At 42.7% G+C, this 15,000-nt stretch overlaps 1 protein-coding gene across 8 annotated transcripts in view; it reads right to left on the reverse strand.

Annotated features, from left to right (window-relative positions):
* slc37a3 (solute carrier family 37 member 3) overlaps window positions 1-15,000 on the reverse strand; it is a 34,126-nt gene that overhangs the window by 6,697 nt on the left and 12,429 nt on the right. For 4 of the 8 annotated variants that reach the window (XM_087250012.2, XM_087250008.2, XM_087250007.2 and 1 more), the window contains 7 exons: window positions 13,536-13,632; window positions 9,967-10,051; window positions 5,031-5,224; window positions 4,814-4,955; window positions 1,297-1,398; window positions 97-144; window positions 1-16 (listed from right to left, as the gene is read on the reverse strand). The exon at window positions 1-16 is cut by the window's left edge and continues 136 nt beyond it. In XM_087250012.2, coding sequence (XP_087106138.2) covers window positions 1-16; window positions 97-144; window positions 1,297-1,398; window positions 4,814-4,955; window positions 5,031-5,224; window positions 9,967-10,051; window positions 13,536-13,632 — 684 coding nt within the window. The remainder of the gene's footprint in view (window positions 17-96; window positions 145-1,296; window positions 1,399-4,813; window positions 4,956-5,030; window positions 5,225-9,966; window positions 10,052-13,535; window positions 13,633-15,000) is intronic. The other 4 variants (XM_087250013.2, XM_087250011.2, XM_087250010.2 and 1 more) reach the window with 1 other exon arrangement.

The raw sequence follows: 15,000 nt of genomic DNA on the forward strand, positions 1-15,000 counted from the left end.
CCTCCGATTAGGAAACCTGACCCAAAAAGAATGGACACACTCTCGAATGAATATCAGGCGCTAACTTTTTTCCACATCACATTATAATATGGTTACCTGTCGTTGCTAGAAGGGCTCCGTTCACCAGCTGGTTGTTAGGCGAGTCTGAGGTTAAAAGAAACAAAGAAGTTAGACTAAATAATATTGCTTTATTTAGATTCCACTTGTCAAATTAACCCAGCGGGCACCCTTGATGTCAAAACGATCAAGAACGACAAGTCTATTTGACTACCTTGATGTCAAAACAACATTAAATTGACATTGTTGTCAGAAATTAATTACAGGACAGTTTTTTTTAGGTCAACGTATGTATATTTGACATTAAGCTAGTTACAGTTGAAGGGATGCAAAACCCAGTGTCAATTTGAAACTGAATTACAGGTGATTACAGTCATTTCGAATTCGCGTCGTTATTTTGACGTTCAGAAGTGCATCAATGTGTGGACGTCAAGGTTTTGACATTAAACCGATTCGTAATGTGATGTATTTGCTGACGTCTGATGTAAATGTGATGCCGTTCTGACACCACGGTGCCTCCAGGAAAGGCTCCGTTTACACTAGTGCGTTTCAGTTTGAAAGCAGCGTTTTAGATCAAAAAACGATCCGCGTCCACACTAGCGTTTCTGAACATATCTCCGTACACACTACGCCACCAATAACGTATATCCGAGACCATTAGCTCACTCTATGTGTGCGCGTTCTAGTATAAACAGGAAGCATGCGTCTCGCTCGCCATTTGGTTATTGTTAGTCAACAAACGCCGGTTGAACATTAAACGCGACGGCAAAGAAAGCAAGAGAGGTAATTTTGTCGAGTTGTTACTAAACGTAACAAATGAATAACTGCGAATGCCGCCTAAAACAGACAATAGTGCAAACAACGCTCCCATTTCTGTGCCCATGTTGTTGTTTACAGTACTGTCTTCCGGTAGCGTTAAAGCCATGTGTTATAGTCATGTGATAGAGGCTTGACGAATAAGGAAAGGATACGCAATCATACAAAAGCTCCAATCAGGTAGCGAATCTCAGCAGCCCCGCCTCCGTTTTCAGACGTCTCCGTTTTCCCTCATCCACACTGAGACAGAGCAGCAGCGCTTCAGAATGAAAACAGCCTCTCCAGCGTTTCCAAAACGCTCCGTTTTCGGAGCTCGAAAACTCCGGCGTAATGTGGACGGATGTCGTAACCGTAGCAAAACGTATGCGTTTTAAAACTAAAACGCATAAGTGTAAACGGGGCCTTAGTCTTCTCCAAACTCACGGCTGTATCCCACTAATGATCCCATGGCCAGCAGCAAACTTATGGCTAACACAGGAGCTCGTTTTCCCAAAAGATCGGAGATCAAGCCTTGCACCGTTCCTCCTGTAAAAAGAATTCAACACATGAACAAAATCCTAAATCTGTGATCACAAAACAACCACTAAATCCACAGGATGAACCAATCAGAGAAGACCCCCCCCCTGCACATGATGTATATACTCCTTATAAACACCACTGATCATTCGTCCTATATAGCCTATACTGTAGTACAGCATCATACTGTTGAATGCATTTTAAATAAAGGGCACATAGGTTACCCCTTTTTTCATATTTAATATAAGTCTTTTGTGTCCCCAGAATGTGTCTGTAAAGTTTCAGCTCAAAACACCCATCAGAGTGTTTATTACAGCTGTCTGAAGTGTCTGTATTATAGCTGGGAAAAGGTTGTTGTTGTTTTTTTGCACCGGGCCTTTAAGGTGAGTCATCCCCGCCCACCGATCCCTGTCAGCAACATGCCTCAACACGCCCTCGGCTGCCTCAGGAAGCAGATCTCAGGTAGCGTTTGTGATAAAAACTACAGTAAGAACTTTACCAATCAGTATCTGATGCATTTATTGTGTGGAGTTGCAACAATGAGTTCACGCACACACAGCGCAGACACGCAGACACACACACACACATAGCACGGACACGTAGCGCAGACACTTACGCACATACATAGCGTAGACACGCAGGCAGACACACACACATAGCACAGACAAGTAGGCTAGCGCAGACACACACGCACATACATAGTGTAGAGACGCAGGCAGACACACACACACACACACACACACACACACACACACACACACACATAGCACAGACAAGTAGCGCAGACACAAACGCACATACATAGTGTAGAGACGCAGGCAGACACACACACACACACACACACATAGCACAGACAAGTAGGCTAGCGCAGACACACACGCACATACATAGTGTAGAGACGCAGGCAGACACACACACACACACATAGCACAGACAAGTAGCGCAGACACACACGCACATACATAGTGTAGAGACGCAGGCAGACACACACACACACACACATAGCACAGACAAGTAGGCTAGCGCAGACACACACGCACATACATAGTGTAGAGACGCAGGCAGACACACACACACACACATAGCACAGACAAGTAGCGCAGACACAAACGCACATACATGTGTGTGTGTGTGTGTATATATACACACACACACACATATACATATAGACACACACACACACACACACACACACACACACACATTCATATTTATATATATATATATATATATTAGCACTGTCAAAATTAACGCGTTAACGCATGCGATTAATTTTGAAATAATTAACGCGTAAAAAAAAATTAACGCAATTAACGCAGTTACAGGTTTTTTTGACTTCCTGTTGTGGTGGACGTGTGTTCAACATGCAAAAAACATGGATAAGATCAAGGAAGCACTTTTTAAAGGCAAGTTTCAGTGTAAAAGAATTAATGTCGCATCTCCAGGCTATCCAGGGCGATCATGCGTGTTGAATTTGAAGGGAGTCACTCCGGCACGTTGTGTGTGTGTGTGTGTGTGCGTCAGGGGTTGAGTGAGTGACGTATCTGAGTAGGGGCGTGTGCACGCGAGACGTACATGAAGAGCGGTGGGGGTGAGTTGCGCGCGACGTCCCTGAAGAGCGGTAGGGGCGGACTATGGCGAGACTGTCTCCTTCGTTCGGTAATCCGTGGCACTATCCTCTCGCCATAGAGGACTGGCCATCGGGAGCACCGGGACATTTCCTGGTGGCCTGACGGTCAGTCTGGCCTGCCGCCGTGCCGTCGAATACATCACCTCGACATGCCATAGGCTGCTTGCAGCTTGATGGACACCTCAAATCACGAATCAGGCGAGTGCGATTACCATAAGGTCCAATCATTTCAGCGACGTAGCTATTTGGACTTTAAATTAGACTTTCTCCAGAAGAAAAAGAATATTATCAGACATACTGTGAAAATGATTCTGACTTCAATTGTATATAATCATTTGGCAGATTTACGGGAGATTATCATTTATCTGCGGGCATCCAGGAGTCTGTGCATTTGCGAATACTCCCGCAACTTCTGGGAGACTTAGGATGTCTGGACTGGACGGTCTTAGCAACTGATGAATGTAAAGAAAGACTGAGTAAAAAGTTTCTACTTTATAATTAATGTTCTCAACTCACAGCAATACAACTTGACAATGAGTACAAGTGTTTCAGTGTATTCAATACTTATTATTATTAATACTTATTATTAATTTTCATTTTCCATATCTGCAATTCCTGTATTTTGGCATTTTTTTGCAGTTCACTTAGAATCCAACTTGGAAATCAGTGTTTTTTTTATTGGCATTGATTGTTTTGAAATTTAAATGTCATTAACATGCCTGTGTTTTCATTTCTTTAATAAATATGGCTGTCAAGCAGGATCTTGATGGTTTATTGTGGGTATGTTGTTTACATGATGAAATCTGTTACAAGTTAAACAAAAATTCGAATAAACAATTATATTTAGAATTTAAATAGTTTTTGTTTTGCTTTTACATTAATTTTACATTTGAACAGCCAAAATTACACGTTTCAGTATCTTGAATGCGATTAATCGCGATTAATTTTTTTTAAAAAGTGCGATTAATTAGTTAATTTTTTTTAATCGATTGACCGCACTAATATATATATATATATATATATATATATATATATATATATATATATTTAAATATATATATATATATATATATACATACATATACACATATACACATACATATATATACACACACACACATATTTATATATATATATATATATATATATATATATATATATATATATATATATATACACATAAATATTCACTATTTTCCCAAGTGTATATAACTACTGTAAGAAAATATCAGAATTTGGTACATACTTCCTGCATTATCTTTGCTTGAACTGACCGGATCTAATCCTGTTTATATGAATTGAGCCTGCTCCCGACCAGGTTTGAGCTAGCAGAACAGCTTTGAAGAACGAAACGATCCTGGATTGTGCCAAATCGTCCAAATCCAGCTAACTGAGTAATCCACGTACCAAGAACGGACCCCAGAACTGTCTCGAGTGTCTGTGCTCCCACGGAGTGCCTCAAGCTTACAAAAGTTAACTGCATTTTATCTCCATGCCCTAAGAAGTAATTAAATAAGAAAAAAAAAATCCCCAGAGTGGCTTCTGCTACTGCGGCAAACTTCATTTTTCTGTTTGATATTTGCCGCCGGTCTATCAGGAAGTGAGGATTTTGTTCTCCTTCACCCATTTTACGCAATATTCCAGTTTTGCCCGTAAATCTAATTCACATCCTTGAATGGAAACAGCTAACAGCCAATTAAAAGCTGGATAAATTTGTTGTTTTACTTTCAGAGTGAACCATGAAAAAAAAAAAAGTTCAGACTTGACTGGTAATGGATCAAACCGGACACTCACCGATAATTCCTCCAACGTCATACCACACGGACAGCCGGTCAGCTTCAACCTCCTTCCAGCCGAAGTTCTTGCTGAGATAAAACGGCAGCCAGAAGAAGAACGAGTAGTTGACCAGCTTCAGACACGCGTAAGCCAGCGAATACTGCAGGAGAAGGACAATAAATAAAGCTCAAATCCAGCCAACAACAGCAATGATGATCTACAAACAGACACTGACTGGAAGAACTCCTGGCAGGCAGAAAGCCTGGAAGAAGCCGATGGCCCTGGGCTGGGGCTGGGGCTCTTCGTCCTGCTGCTGTATGGAGGAGTATTCATCCGTCAGCTCATCTTCTTCATCACTCATCAGAGGACGCTGACTGTCTGAGTCTCTCGTCACTGGTCTCAGACCTGTCTCAAAGTAGTCGTTCAGTCCTGCAAAAGAGAACGACCTATGAGTGCCCACTTTCAAAGCAACTACGACCTTTTAAAAGACTTAAAGCACAGGTGAAACCGAAGTTGCTAAGCTTTTTAGTTCAGTAGGTTGATGTACTTCCAACTAAAACTGAATATGAAGAAGGGGGCGGGGCTTTCCTTTTGCGCATCATCATTCTCTCATAGCAAACTAAAGCCTGGTTTATACTTGTGCGTCAAGTGACCGGCGTAACCCACGGTGCATGCAACACTTGTAGCTGTGCATTTATACTTCTGCGCGCTGTCTCTGTCTGTATTAACACTTCCGAAACGCTAGTTGGCAGTGAGGTGTTAATGTTCCTCTGTGTCGAGTTTCTTCGCTGCTGTTTTGCTTTTCCTGAACACTTCCTGGATGTACAAGTGGCTCAAACTCGCTCATTTTGAGGCAGGAATCGGCGGACGTGCAACAACTTTAACTATGAGGTAAACACCAAACAAAACTTTCCATCCGGAGCTCCTTCACGGGACTCCACACTTGTAAACAATCGCTCCATCGGGGTCGTGCCTTTCGCGCAGCTCTCGGTCCCGCCCAGACTCATCAGCGCTACCAAGCCGACCAATCACAGAGCAACGTGTAGTTACATTTTTTGAGAGGCGCACATCAGCGACGCCGACGGCCACGGCGACGGGCTATGCGTCAACGCCGTAGCATATGCGTACGTTTGACGCAGAAGTATAAATCAGCCTTAACAGTAAGAGGGGCGTGGCTAAGAATTCTGTCAACCTGACATCATGATTGCTCAGATTTTGATTTAAGATTACCAAATTAGTTTTATTCGGTTTTATTTGCATGAATTAATAATGTAATCACGTAAGTAACATTAATAATGTAATTACGTAAATAACGTAAGAAAATAAACATCGTAACCTTCCATTCAGATGAACATTTTTACATTTTAAAGGCCAGTGTATACTTATATAAGTGTGCGTGGATGGTCCGACGGCACCTTGGTGGGGGCGCACAACATTAACACGTAACCTGAAGCAAACCCTAACGTGCACCTCTCAAACAATTGTGACTACACACCAAGGCGATGCATAGTAGAAGAGCTGCGATTGGTCAGCTTGGTAGTGGTGATGAGTGTGGGCGTGGCCTAAAAGTGTAGGGGCGGAGCACATTGCTTCATTTACAACAGGCTTTGCGCTCACGTTCCTTTGGCGTCTGTTGTTGCTCGGCGAACATCAACCGTTTTCTCAGAGGATGACAAGCTAATAAAACATTGCTGCAGCTCTGATACAGGTTTTATCAATGGAGAAAATTAAAAAGCACTGCAGTGTTTAGGGAGGAAAGTCCTTACCCCAGGTGGAGGAGTTTAAGAATCTTGGGGTTTTGTTCACGAGTGAGGGAAGGATGAAACATGAGATTGACAGGAGGATTGATGCAACAATAATGCGGTCGATGTACCGGTCTGTTGTGGTGAAGAAGGAGCTGAGCCGACAGGCAAAGCTCTCGATTTACCGATCAATCTACGCTCCTACTCTCACCTACGGTCATGAGCTTTTGGGTCATGACAGAAAGGACAAGATCTCAGATACAAGCTGCCTAAATGAGTTTCCTTTACAAGGTGGCAGGGCGCACTCTTATAGATAGGCTAAGGAGCTCTGACACCCGGGAGGACCTCAGAGTAGAGCCGCTGCTCCTTCACATCAAGAGAGTCAGCTGAGGTGGCTCGATCTGTTTCGGATGTCTACCTAGCGATGTGTTCCAGGCATGTCCCACCGGGAGGAGACCTCAGGGAAGTCCCAGGACACGAAGGGACTTAGGCCGTACTCACACTAGGTACAGTTGCCTTTAACCGGGCCAAAGCACGCTTGTCCCCCCTCCCGTCTCCCCCGACTGCCCGTGCTCACACCACAATCGGGCATGGGCACGCTTACGTCATCGCTGCTGCGCTGTTCAGTGAGAAGCGCTCTCTCACTCAGCAGCACAGTGGAGATTTCTCTATTATATCGTTTCAGTCGGTTTGATATGCAGAGACATGCAGTCAAATATTTCGCCAAACAGTCCTTGGGGATGCGGTGACACGCAGTCAGATATTTCGCCGAACAGATCCGCCACTTTTGGCGCTCATAAACAATCATAAAGCTCTCGTGCTGCAGGAATGAGGAGGTCTGCTGAAGGCGCGCAGCTGGCGTGCTGTGAGGAGTTCTCGTCTTTAATAAACGACGGCAGTTTGCGTTCACTGAACAGTAAGAATGATTAATAAATCCATATGAAACAGCCCCGTAAAAGTCACGTCTCGCTTTCAGTTTCGGGCTTTGGCGCGTTTTGCACTATCACACAAGCGTACCGCGCCAAAGCCCAAGTGATCCGCGCTCAGACACACCTCTTCCAACTGGGCCAGGGCCGGCCAAGTGAACCGTGCTTGAGCCCGATTCAGTGCACTCACACTTCTCAAACGATCCGGGAAACGGGCCTGGGCACGGTACGGATGGCATGGTGTGAGTAGGCCCTAAGTCTTTAGGCTGGCCTGGGAACGCCTCGGGATCCCCCAGAAGAGCTGAAGGAAGTGTCTGGGGAGAGGGAAGTCTGGGGTTCTCTCCTAAGACTGCTGCCCCCGCTATCTGACCCCGGAAAAGCGGTTTAGAAAAATGAACGAATGCAGTGTTTGGATGGTTTGTGTAAAGTAATTAGCCTTCCGAAATGTGTATAATCCGTACGAAGTGTAAAGCGGTGCGCTTGTGGCATTCTGAAACGTTGAGTTGTTTTCAACTGCGTGCACCTGAAAGGCGCACCACCACGGAGAAGCTCCACATGAACACTTTTGTTTTGCGTTTACTTTGTGACTAAAGTTCCCGCCTCTTTCTTCCTTGAATGAGTTACGTTTGAGCTACTTCTACAGGAAGCCAACAATGAAGAAACTCCAGATGGAGAAACGTTAAACAAGCGACACAAACAGAATGCAGAAGTGTAAATGCGAGGCTTTGTGCAGTGGGGTGAGGCGATCACTCAGCACAGAAGTGATACGAGAATTGCCGATGTTTTCAGATTTACTGTGGACAGTACAACATATTGAGGGTCAAAAGCACAACACGCAAGCGTCGTATTCCCTGTAGTAAACGCGCTCCCTGACCTGAGATAAGGGAGAAGGTGTACAGTAGGTGAACAGAGTTGCTTTTACGGGTTTATTGGTGCACACAATTGTTCTTTGAGCTTCTTATGACTATAGAAGTCACATGGACTGTTTTGACTGTGCCAACTCTGGACACACATTTCCCTATCCATCGTTTAATCAGATTAGAGCTAAAGACTGAGAATTATTGGTGTAATTGGCGACTTCTGCAAACAAACTCAAAGCTATTTTCATAAACAGAGGAAGCATTTGGAACTGGTTGATAGACTGTTAAAGGGATTGGTTCACCCACAAATGAAAACAGTCATCATTTACTCCTTGTTTTAAGCCTTTATGAGTTTCTTTCTTCTGTCAAACCCAAAAGAAGATGTTCTGAAGAACGCTGAAAACATGTCACCAATGACTGACTTCCATAGTAATTGTTTTTTCGTACTACAAAAGTCAATAGTTGCAGGATTTCAGCGTTCTTGAAGACATCTTCATAGGAACTCATTAAGGTTTGAAAACACTTGAGGGTCAGTAAACGGAGTCATTTTTGGCCAAACCATCCCTTTATCCAGTTAAACTCTGCTGCTATTTTGGCATTTCCGCCTGGATTTTGCCGACCCAAATTTAAAAGCTTCCCAAATCCACATGCAGAGGTGTACATGCAAAAAATTGGTATCATTTTAAAGAAAACCCTTTGAAGTTTCATAAAACACTGTTGAAAGTGTTTAAAATAACTGTATATGTCGTCTGTGTTATAATAAACACCTTAAAAAGAGGCGCTTTTTGTACTTTTTTATTATAAACTCAATTTTAAAAGTGTACCTTTTAGGTTGTGTGTGGTCTAGCGTGCTTTAATTAATATCGGTGGTTCCTGCACATGTCTGTAATCATAGGCAAAAATAAAATGTCTCCACCATGATCTATGCAGAAGTTATTGTGTTCTAGCTGATGAGAGGTGCTGTACAAGCCACAGGGAGCGATCATTGTTTTCATATTTCACTATTCTTTTGTTTGATCAAACATAATTCACTGTGTTTGGGCCACATCAGACATATAAAAGGATTACTTATGCACATCACCTCAAAAACAGAGGAGAATGGCCCTGAAGCGCACAGCATAAGGTGAGAGATGACAGCTGTCTGTGCTATCTGGGGCTGCTTATTGATCATAAATGTATTGTTTTCACTTCTGCGCCATGGAAACACAGAGATTAATTCGGGAACTGTTTGATATGTGAATATAATTCAGTATAAAGAATGCTGGAACCGTATGAGCACCGGCAAGAGCTTTCATTTGAGCTATAACTTGTACATGCGTCATATATGAACCATATGAAAATGAACCAATGTTCAATACTCAGCTCGGGTATCCAAAATACTGTGTATTTAAGTGTAAATAACTTTTGTACAGTAGAATAAAAACCAAAGTGATGCATATGTGCATAAAATATAGATTCTACACTTTCAAACGAAACCACTTACAGGGGTCTGGTGCAACGCTAGCCCTTTAAATCTGAAAGCGAAAGTCGATGATGTCACGGACCCGGTTCAACTGGTTAATACAGTTTTGGGTACTACACAGGTTATTAAACACGTGCCGAGCATTTGTGCTGGGGTGGACAGCACACGAAAATCAACTCACCAATTTCTTTTGGTGACGTGAGAAGGCCAAAAAACACCACCACGCCACCCGCAAACTGCACCACTGACGTCACCAGGAAGGCATACTGAAACACAAACAAGCACACACTATTCAAAATCAAACAGTGCCCAGGGGGTAGCTTAAACAACGTGCCGGCGCTCTTTGGGTAAGGGATTCATCAGAATAAACGGCAAACAACAGTCCAAAGGCATTTGAAAAATGTGGAAACAATATTAAAAAGCCTTTAATCAAGTATTAGAACCAGATGAAGGCAGTTCTTTGCTGAAATGCGTAGGTTTTTTAATAATAATAAGGCTTTTTAATATTTTTATCACATTTTCGCTGTTTAATCGCACACTATTATTCGCAAACAGCTATTGAGCAAACGCTCACCAGCCATACATTTCAACATCATGCTTTATTTTCTTAAAGGGTCACGAAACACCAAAACACAGTTTTTGAGCTGTTGACAGTCGTATATGTGTCCCACACTGCTAAAAACAGCTATATCTCACTAAAAAGTGTAAATTGGTTGTTTTTGTGTTATTTCGAGCAAATTCGTACTTCCGGTTTGAAACGAATTTTTGAAGCTGCGTCACGATCATGAGATAATACCGTGTATTCCAGCGTGTAGACTGGACGTCTGTGCCAAGGCGTCCCGTATTACGTCTCTGAGTGCGTTGCATTCATTCATAAGTATGGCTTGGTTCAAACCAATCAGCGCGCTCTATTATGAATGCGCTGCAACTTCATTAATATGCATGCTAGCTTTCTTATGCTGTGTTCACACCAGACGCGGAACGCGCGGATAAATCGAGCTAATCGCGCGTAAATAGCCGCGTGAACATTTGAGTTTACTCGCTTCATTCGTGCGTCAAACCCCGCTTCATTCGCGTGTCAAATTCACTTCAGAACAGACGTGGATTTGCGTGATGGGCAGGGCTTCTGTCTGCCCTGTGACTTTAGCTTCATAGCTAAATGGCTAACATGGATTTTATGAAGAAAATAACAGTGTTTATGTGCTTTATGAAGACTGAAAAACAGCGTCCATACGTTTAGGGTCGTGTCTGAGTCCACTACATCCTTTCAGAGGTGCATCCAGCTCTGTGAGCATATCAACTCCTCCAGAAACTGAACCTGGATGACGGAGACTTTCAGCGGTGCCTCTGACTGAGCCCAGCCCAGTTTGATGAACTGTTGTCGGTGAAGGCTGGAGGATTTGCCCCGGAACACCGACATCAGGTTCTACGTCACAATCACGCCCCCACAAGAGCATGCTTCTGATTGGTTAACGCGGGGCGAATGTATGCTGAAGTTCAGATTTTCGAATTCGAGAGATTCGCGCGAAACGCTCGTTAAGCGCGTCAAACGCGCAAAACGCTCAATTCGCCCCGCGCCATTTGCACCGCAGGATGTCTATTCGAGCGTTTGCATTGACTTAACATGTAAATCACTCGCGCTTGACGCGCGTTCCGCGTCTGGTGTGAACGCAGCATTAGACTGTACCTGAAACAGTGTTCAGACGGCAGAGAGACGACACACGTCGTTTTGCCAAAAGTTGTGGGAAAAGAATAAGAAATGTTTGGAGATACGGTTCGCCAGTGTTGCTTTCATTATGTGAAGGTTTTGTTTTCATTTTCGCTCTATGAGAGCGCTGTTGGACTCACGCGTGGATCAGTGCTCGCGACGCGCAGCAGAAATGCGTTTGTTTGGAATATTTTTTACTCGAGAGCATTTCTCATTAATGGTGAGATACGGATTTGCTGCTCGTCTCCTTTTAAAAAAGACGCAGCTCCAGTATGAGCTGATTGTCCTGTCTACAGATTCGGTAAGTGTGTGCGATCAGCGCCCTTTCTTTGTTCGTTCAGATGGCAAAGTTATAGTCGGTATGGTCAGCTGTACTCTTACAGTGTTTACAGACAGACCTTAGTCAAAATGATTTCTAAGTTACTTAGTTTACAGTACGTTAATATCACTACAATATTGAAAGATCTGTTGTAAATGCTGCTCTCTGAGTGTAAACATGTGAACACTGTAAGCAAACTTTTGCCGACCGTCGTGTTGAATTTTCGCCGCATTTTGTGACAGGATAGTCCACACACATACGGCTTTCTGACCTCCTGAGTGCATCTGAGATACAGAGAAATGCAGAGGCTTTTTTCTCTTATACGACGTGCGGTATCAATCATCCCACCGTCATTAAACACACTGTCTCCACTGCGTGTGTGTTTGTTTGTACTCGGTCAGAAACGCGTGCCCAAATGGCAACTCCCATTTGTATTCAAACCCTGCCCATTTTTATTCAACCCTGCCCATTTTTATTTAAACCCTGCCCATTTTTATTTAAACCCTGCCCATTTTTATTTAAACCCTGCCCATTTTTATCCAAACCCTGCCCATTTTTATCCAAACCCTGCCCATTTTTATTTAACCCTGTCCATTTTTATTTAAATCCTGCCCATTTTTATCCAAACCCTGCACATTTTTATTTAACCCTGCCCATTTTTATCCAAACCCTGCCCCTTTTTATCCAAACTCTGCCCCTTTTTATTCAAACCCTGCCCATTTTTATTCAAACCCTGCCCATTTTTATTCAAAGCCTGCCCAGTTTTATCCAAACTCTGCCCCTTTTTATTCAAACCCTGCCCATTTTTATTCAAACCCTGCCCATTTTTATTCAAAGCCTGCCCAGTTTTATCCAAACCCTGCCCAGTTTTATCCAAACCCTGCCCATTTTTATTCAACCCTGCCGATTTTTATTTAACCCTGCTAATTTTTATCCAAACCCTGCCCATTTTTATCCAAACCCTGTCCATTTTTATTTAAACCCTGCCCATTTTTATCCAAACCCTGCCCATTTTTATTCAAACCCTGCCCATTTTTATTTAACCCTGCCCATTTTAATCCAAACCCTGCCCATTTTTATCCAAACCCTGCCCATTTTTATTCAAACCCTGCCCATTTTTATTTAACCCTGCCCATTTTTATCCAAACCCTGCCCATTTTTATCCAAACTTTGCCCATTTTTATTTAAACCCTGCCCATTTTTATCCACACCCTGCCCCTTTTTATCCAAACGCTGCCCCTTTTTATTCAAACCCTGCCCATTTTTATTCAAACCCTGCCCCTTTTTATTCAAACCCTGCCCATTTTTATTCAAAGCCTGCCCGTTTTTATCCAAACCCTGCCCATTTTTATCCAAACTCTGCCCATTTTATCCAAACCCTGCCCATTTTTATCCAAAGCCTGCCCCTTTTTATCCAAACCCTGCCCCTTTTTATTCAAACCCTGCCCATTTTTATTCAAAGCCTGCCCATTTTTATCCAAAGCCTGCCCATTTTTATCCAAAGCCTGCCCATTTTTATCCAAACCCTGCCCATTTTTCCTCCCCCTACACTCCCACCCAAACAAAGCAAGACACGCCCACTTTCCTGACTTTTTCCAAACGAGAGGTGTGAGAACATCCTGCTGAAACGGGGGGTTTCATGGCCCTTTAAGATGAACTCACAGAAAACGTTTTACTTCAAATATTTTCAGTATTGTTATGAAGGAGTGTCGTGTACCCTCACCTCATAGCCATACTTCAAGACACTGGAGGCGAGAAACGCCCCCAGAATATTCCCCACAGATGCGCACGCACTCCACAGTCCAAACACAAAGCCTCGGCTGCCGAACAGAAGACACCAAAACGCACATTTAGAAGCACAATTAATGCTATAACTCGTCTTTAAGGACCATAATGTCACACTTCTGTAAATTCCACCCCCAAATTAAAAATTTACTACAATCCTCTTACTGTAATTCACTTCATACATCAAACAAAACAGGTTAGAGAGCATTTAAAGGGGTCCTATCATTCTGTTTCCCTATTTTAAATGTTAATCAGTGTGTAGTGTGCATACTAAGGTATATAAAAGATCTACAAAGATTGAAAGCTCAAAGTCCACCCCAAAGAAAGATATTTCCTAAATCGATATATATTTTGAAGAACTACAATGAATGGCTTGTTTGGACTACAAACATTGCTATGATGTCACAAATCCCACCAATGGAAATTAGGCTAGGATGAGCTTGAGCAGGTGAGGGTCAAAATTGTTGGAGGCGGCAGTCAACAATGTCGCCACTCTGATATGTCTTGTTATACTTGTGTGTGCAAAACTTCTGCGTGACCTTCTTGATCAATATTCCTGGCTCTGATTGATTATATTCTGAAGTATTCGATATTCCTATCCTAAAATGTGTAAGATTAAGCATTTAAACATCTTGATGAACTAGCTATGACTGCTGATGGGGGGGCCGTCGTGTTACTGCAGTGGACAGATTTTAGCTGCTGGATTTACAACACGTAAATACATCAACTTCTCCAGAAATGCATGACCATAAGTGTCTGTTGAACTGGGGGAGGAATAGAGTAAATGTTTTTATTACCTAAAGAGCACAGATCATCAGATTGAGTACACTGATTATGATTGTCATCTCCAATTGACATGAGGGTGTATTTACACACTATAAATGTTTTGTTTGGCTAGTAGATACATGTATAACACCAAAAAAAAAAAGAACATTGAGAAGTTTTAATCTTCGATAAGAAATTCAATCTGTGTCAATCACTGCGGAACAGACTGATCTTGTTGGCCAATCAAAATGCACAGGGAAAGCCAACCAATCACAACACATCATTTTTCAGAAGGCGAATCATCTTTAAAGCCAGAAACAGAGGTGGAAAGCGTATTAAAAAGTATCGCTTAAGTACAAATACGACTACTTGGCGGAAAATGTAGTGAAAGTAGAGCAAAAGTATAAATATTACTCCAAGTAGCCCTGTCAAGAGTACTCGAGTAGTGAGCGTTACGACGTGAAAGGCTGATGTGTTTACAAGCTATTTGTGCATGTGTGTGTGAAAACGAAACATTCTGTAGTGAATTGAATGATTGTTAAAGGCTATTTAGTGATTTCAGTCCTCATACAATGGACCTTTACTCATCATCTAGATCACCCCAAAATCAAATCAAGTCGAAAAGAGTAAAAAAACAA

The sequence above is a fragment of the Danio rerio genome, chromosome 4, assembly GCF_052040795.2.
Source record: "Danio rerio strain M-AB ecotype USA chromosome 4, GRCz13ab, whole genome shotgun sequence".
Classification (NCBI taxonomy): Eukaryota; Metazoa; Chordata; class Actinopteri; order Cypriniformes; family Danionidae; genus Danio; species Danio rerio.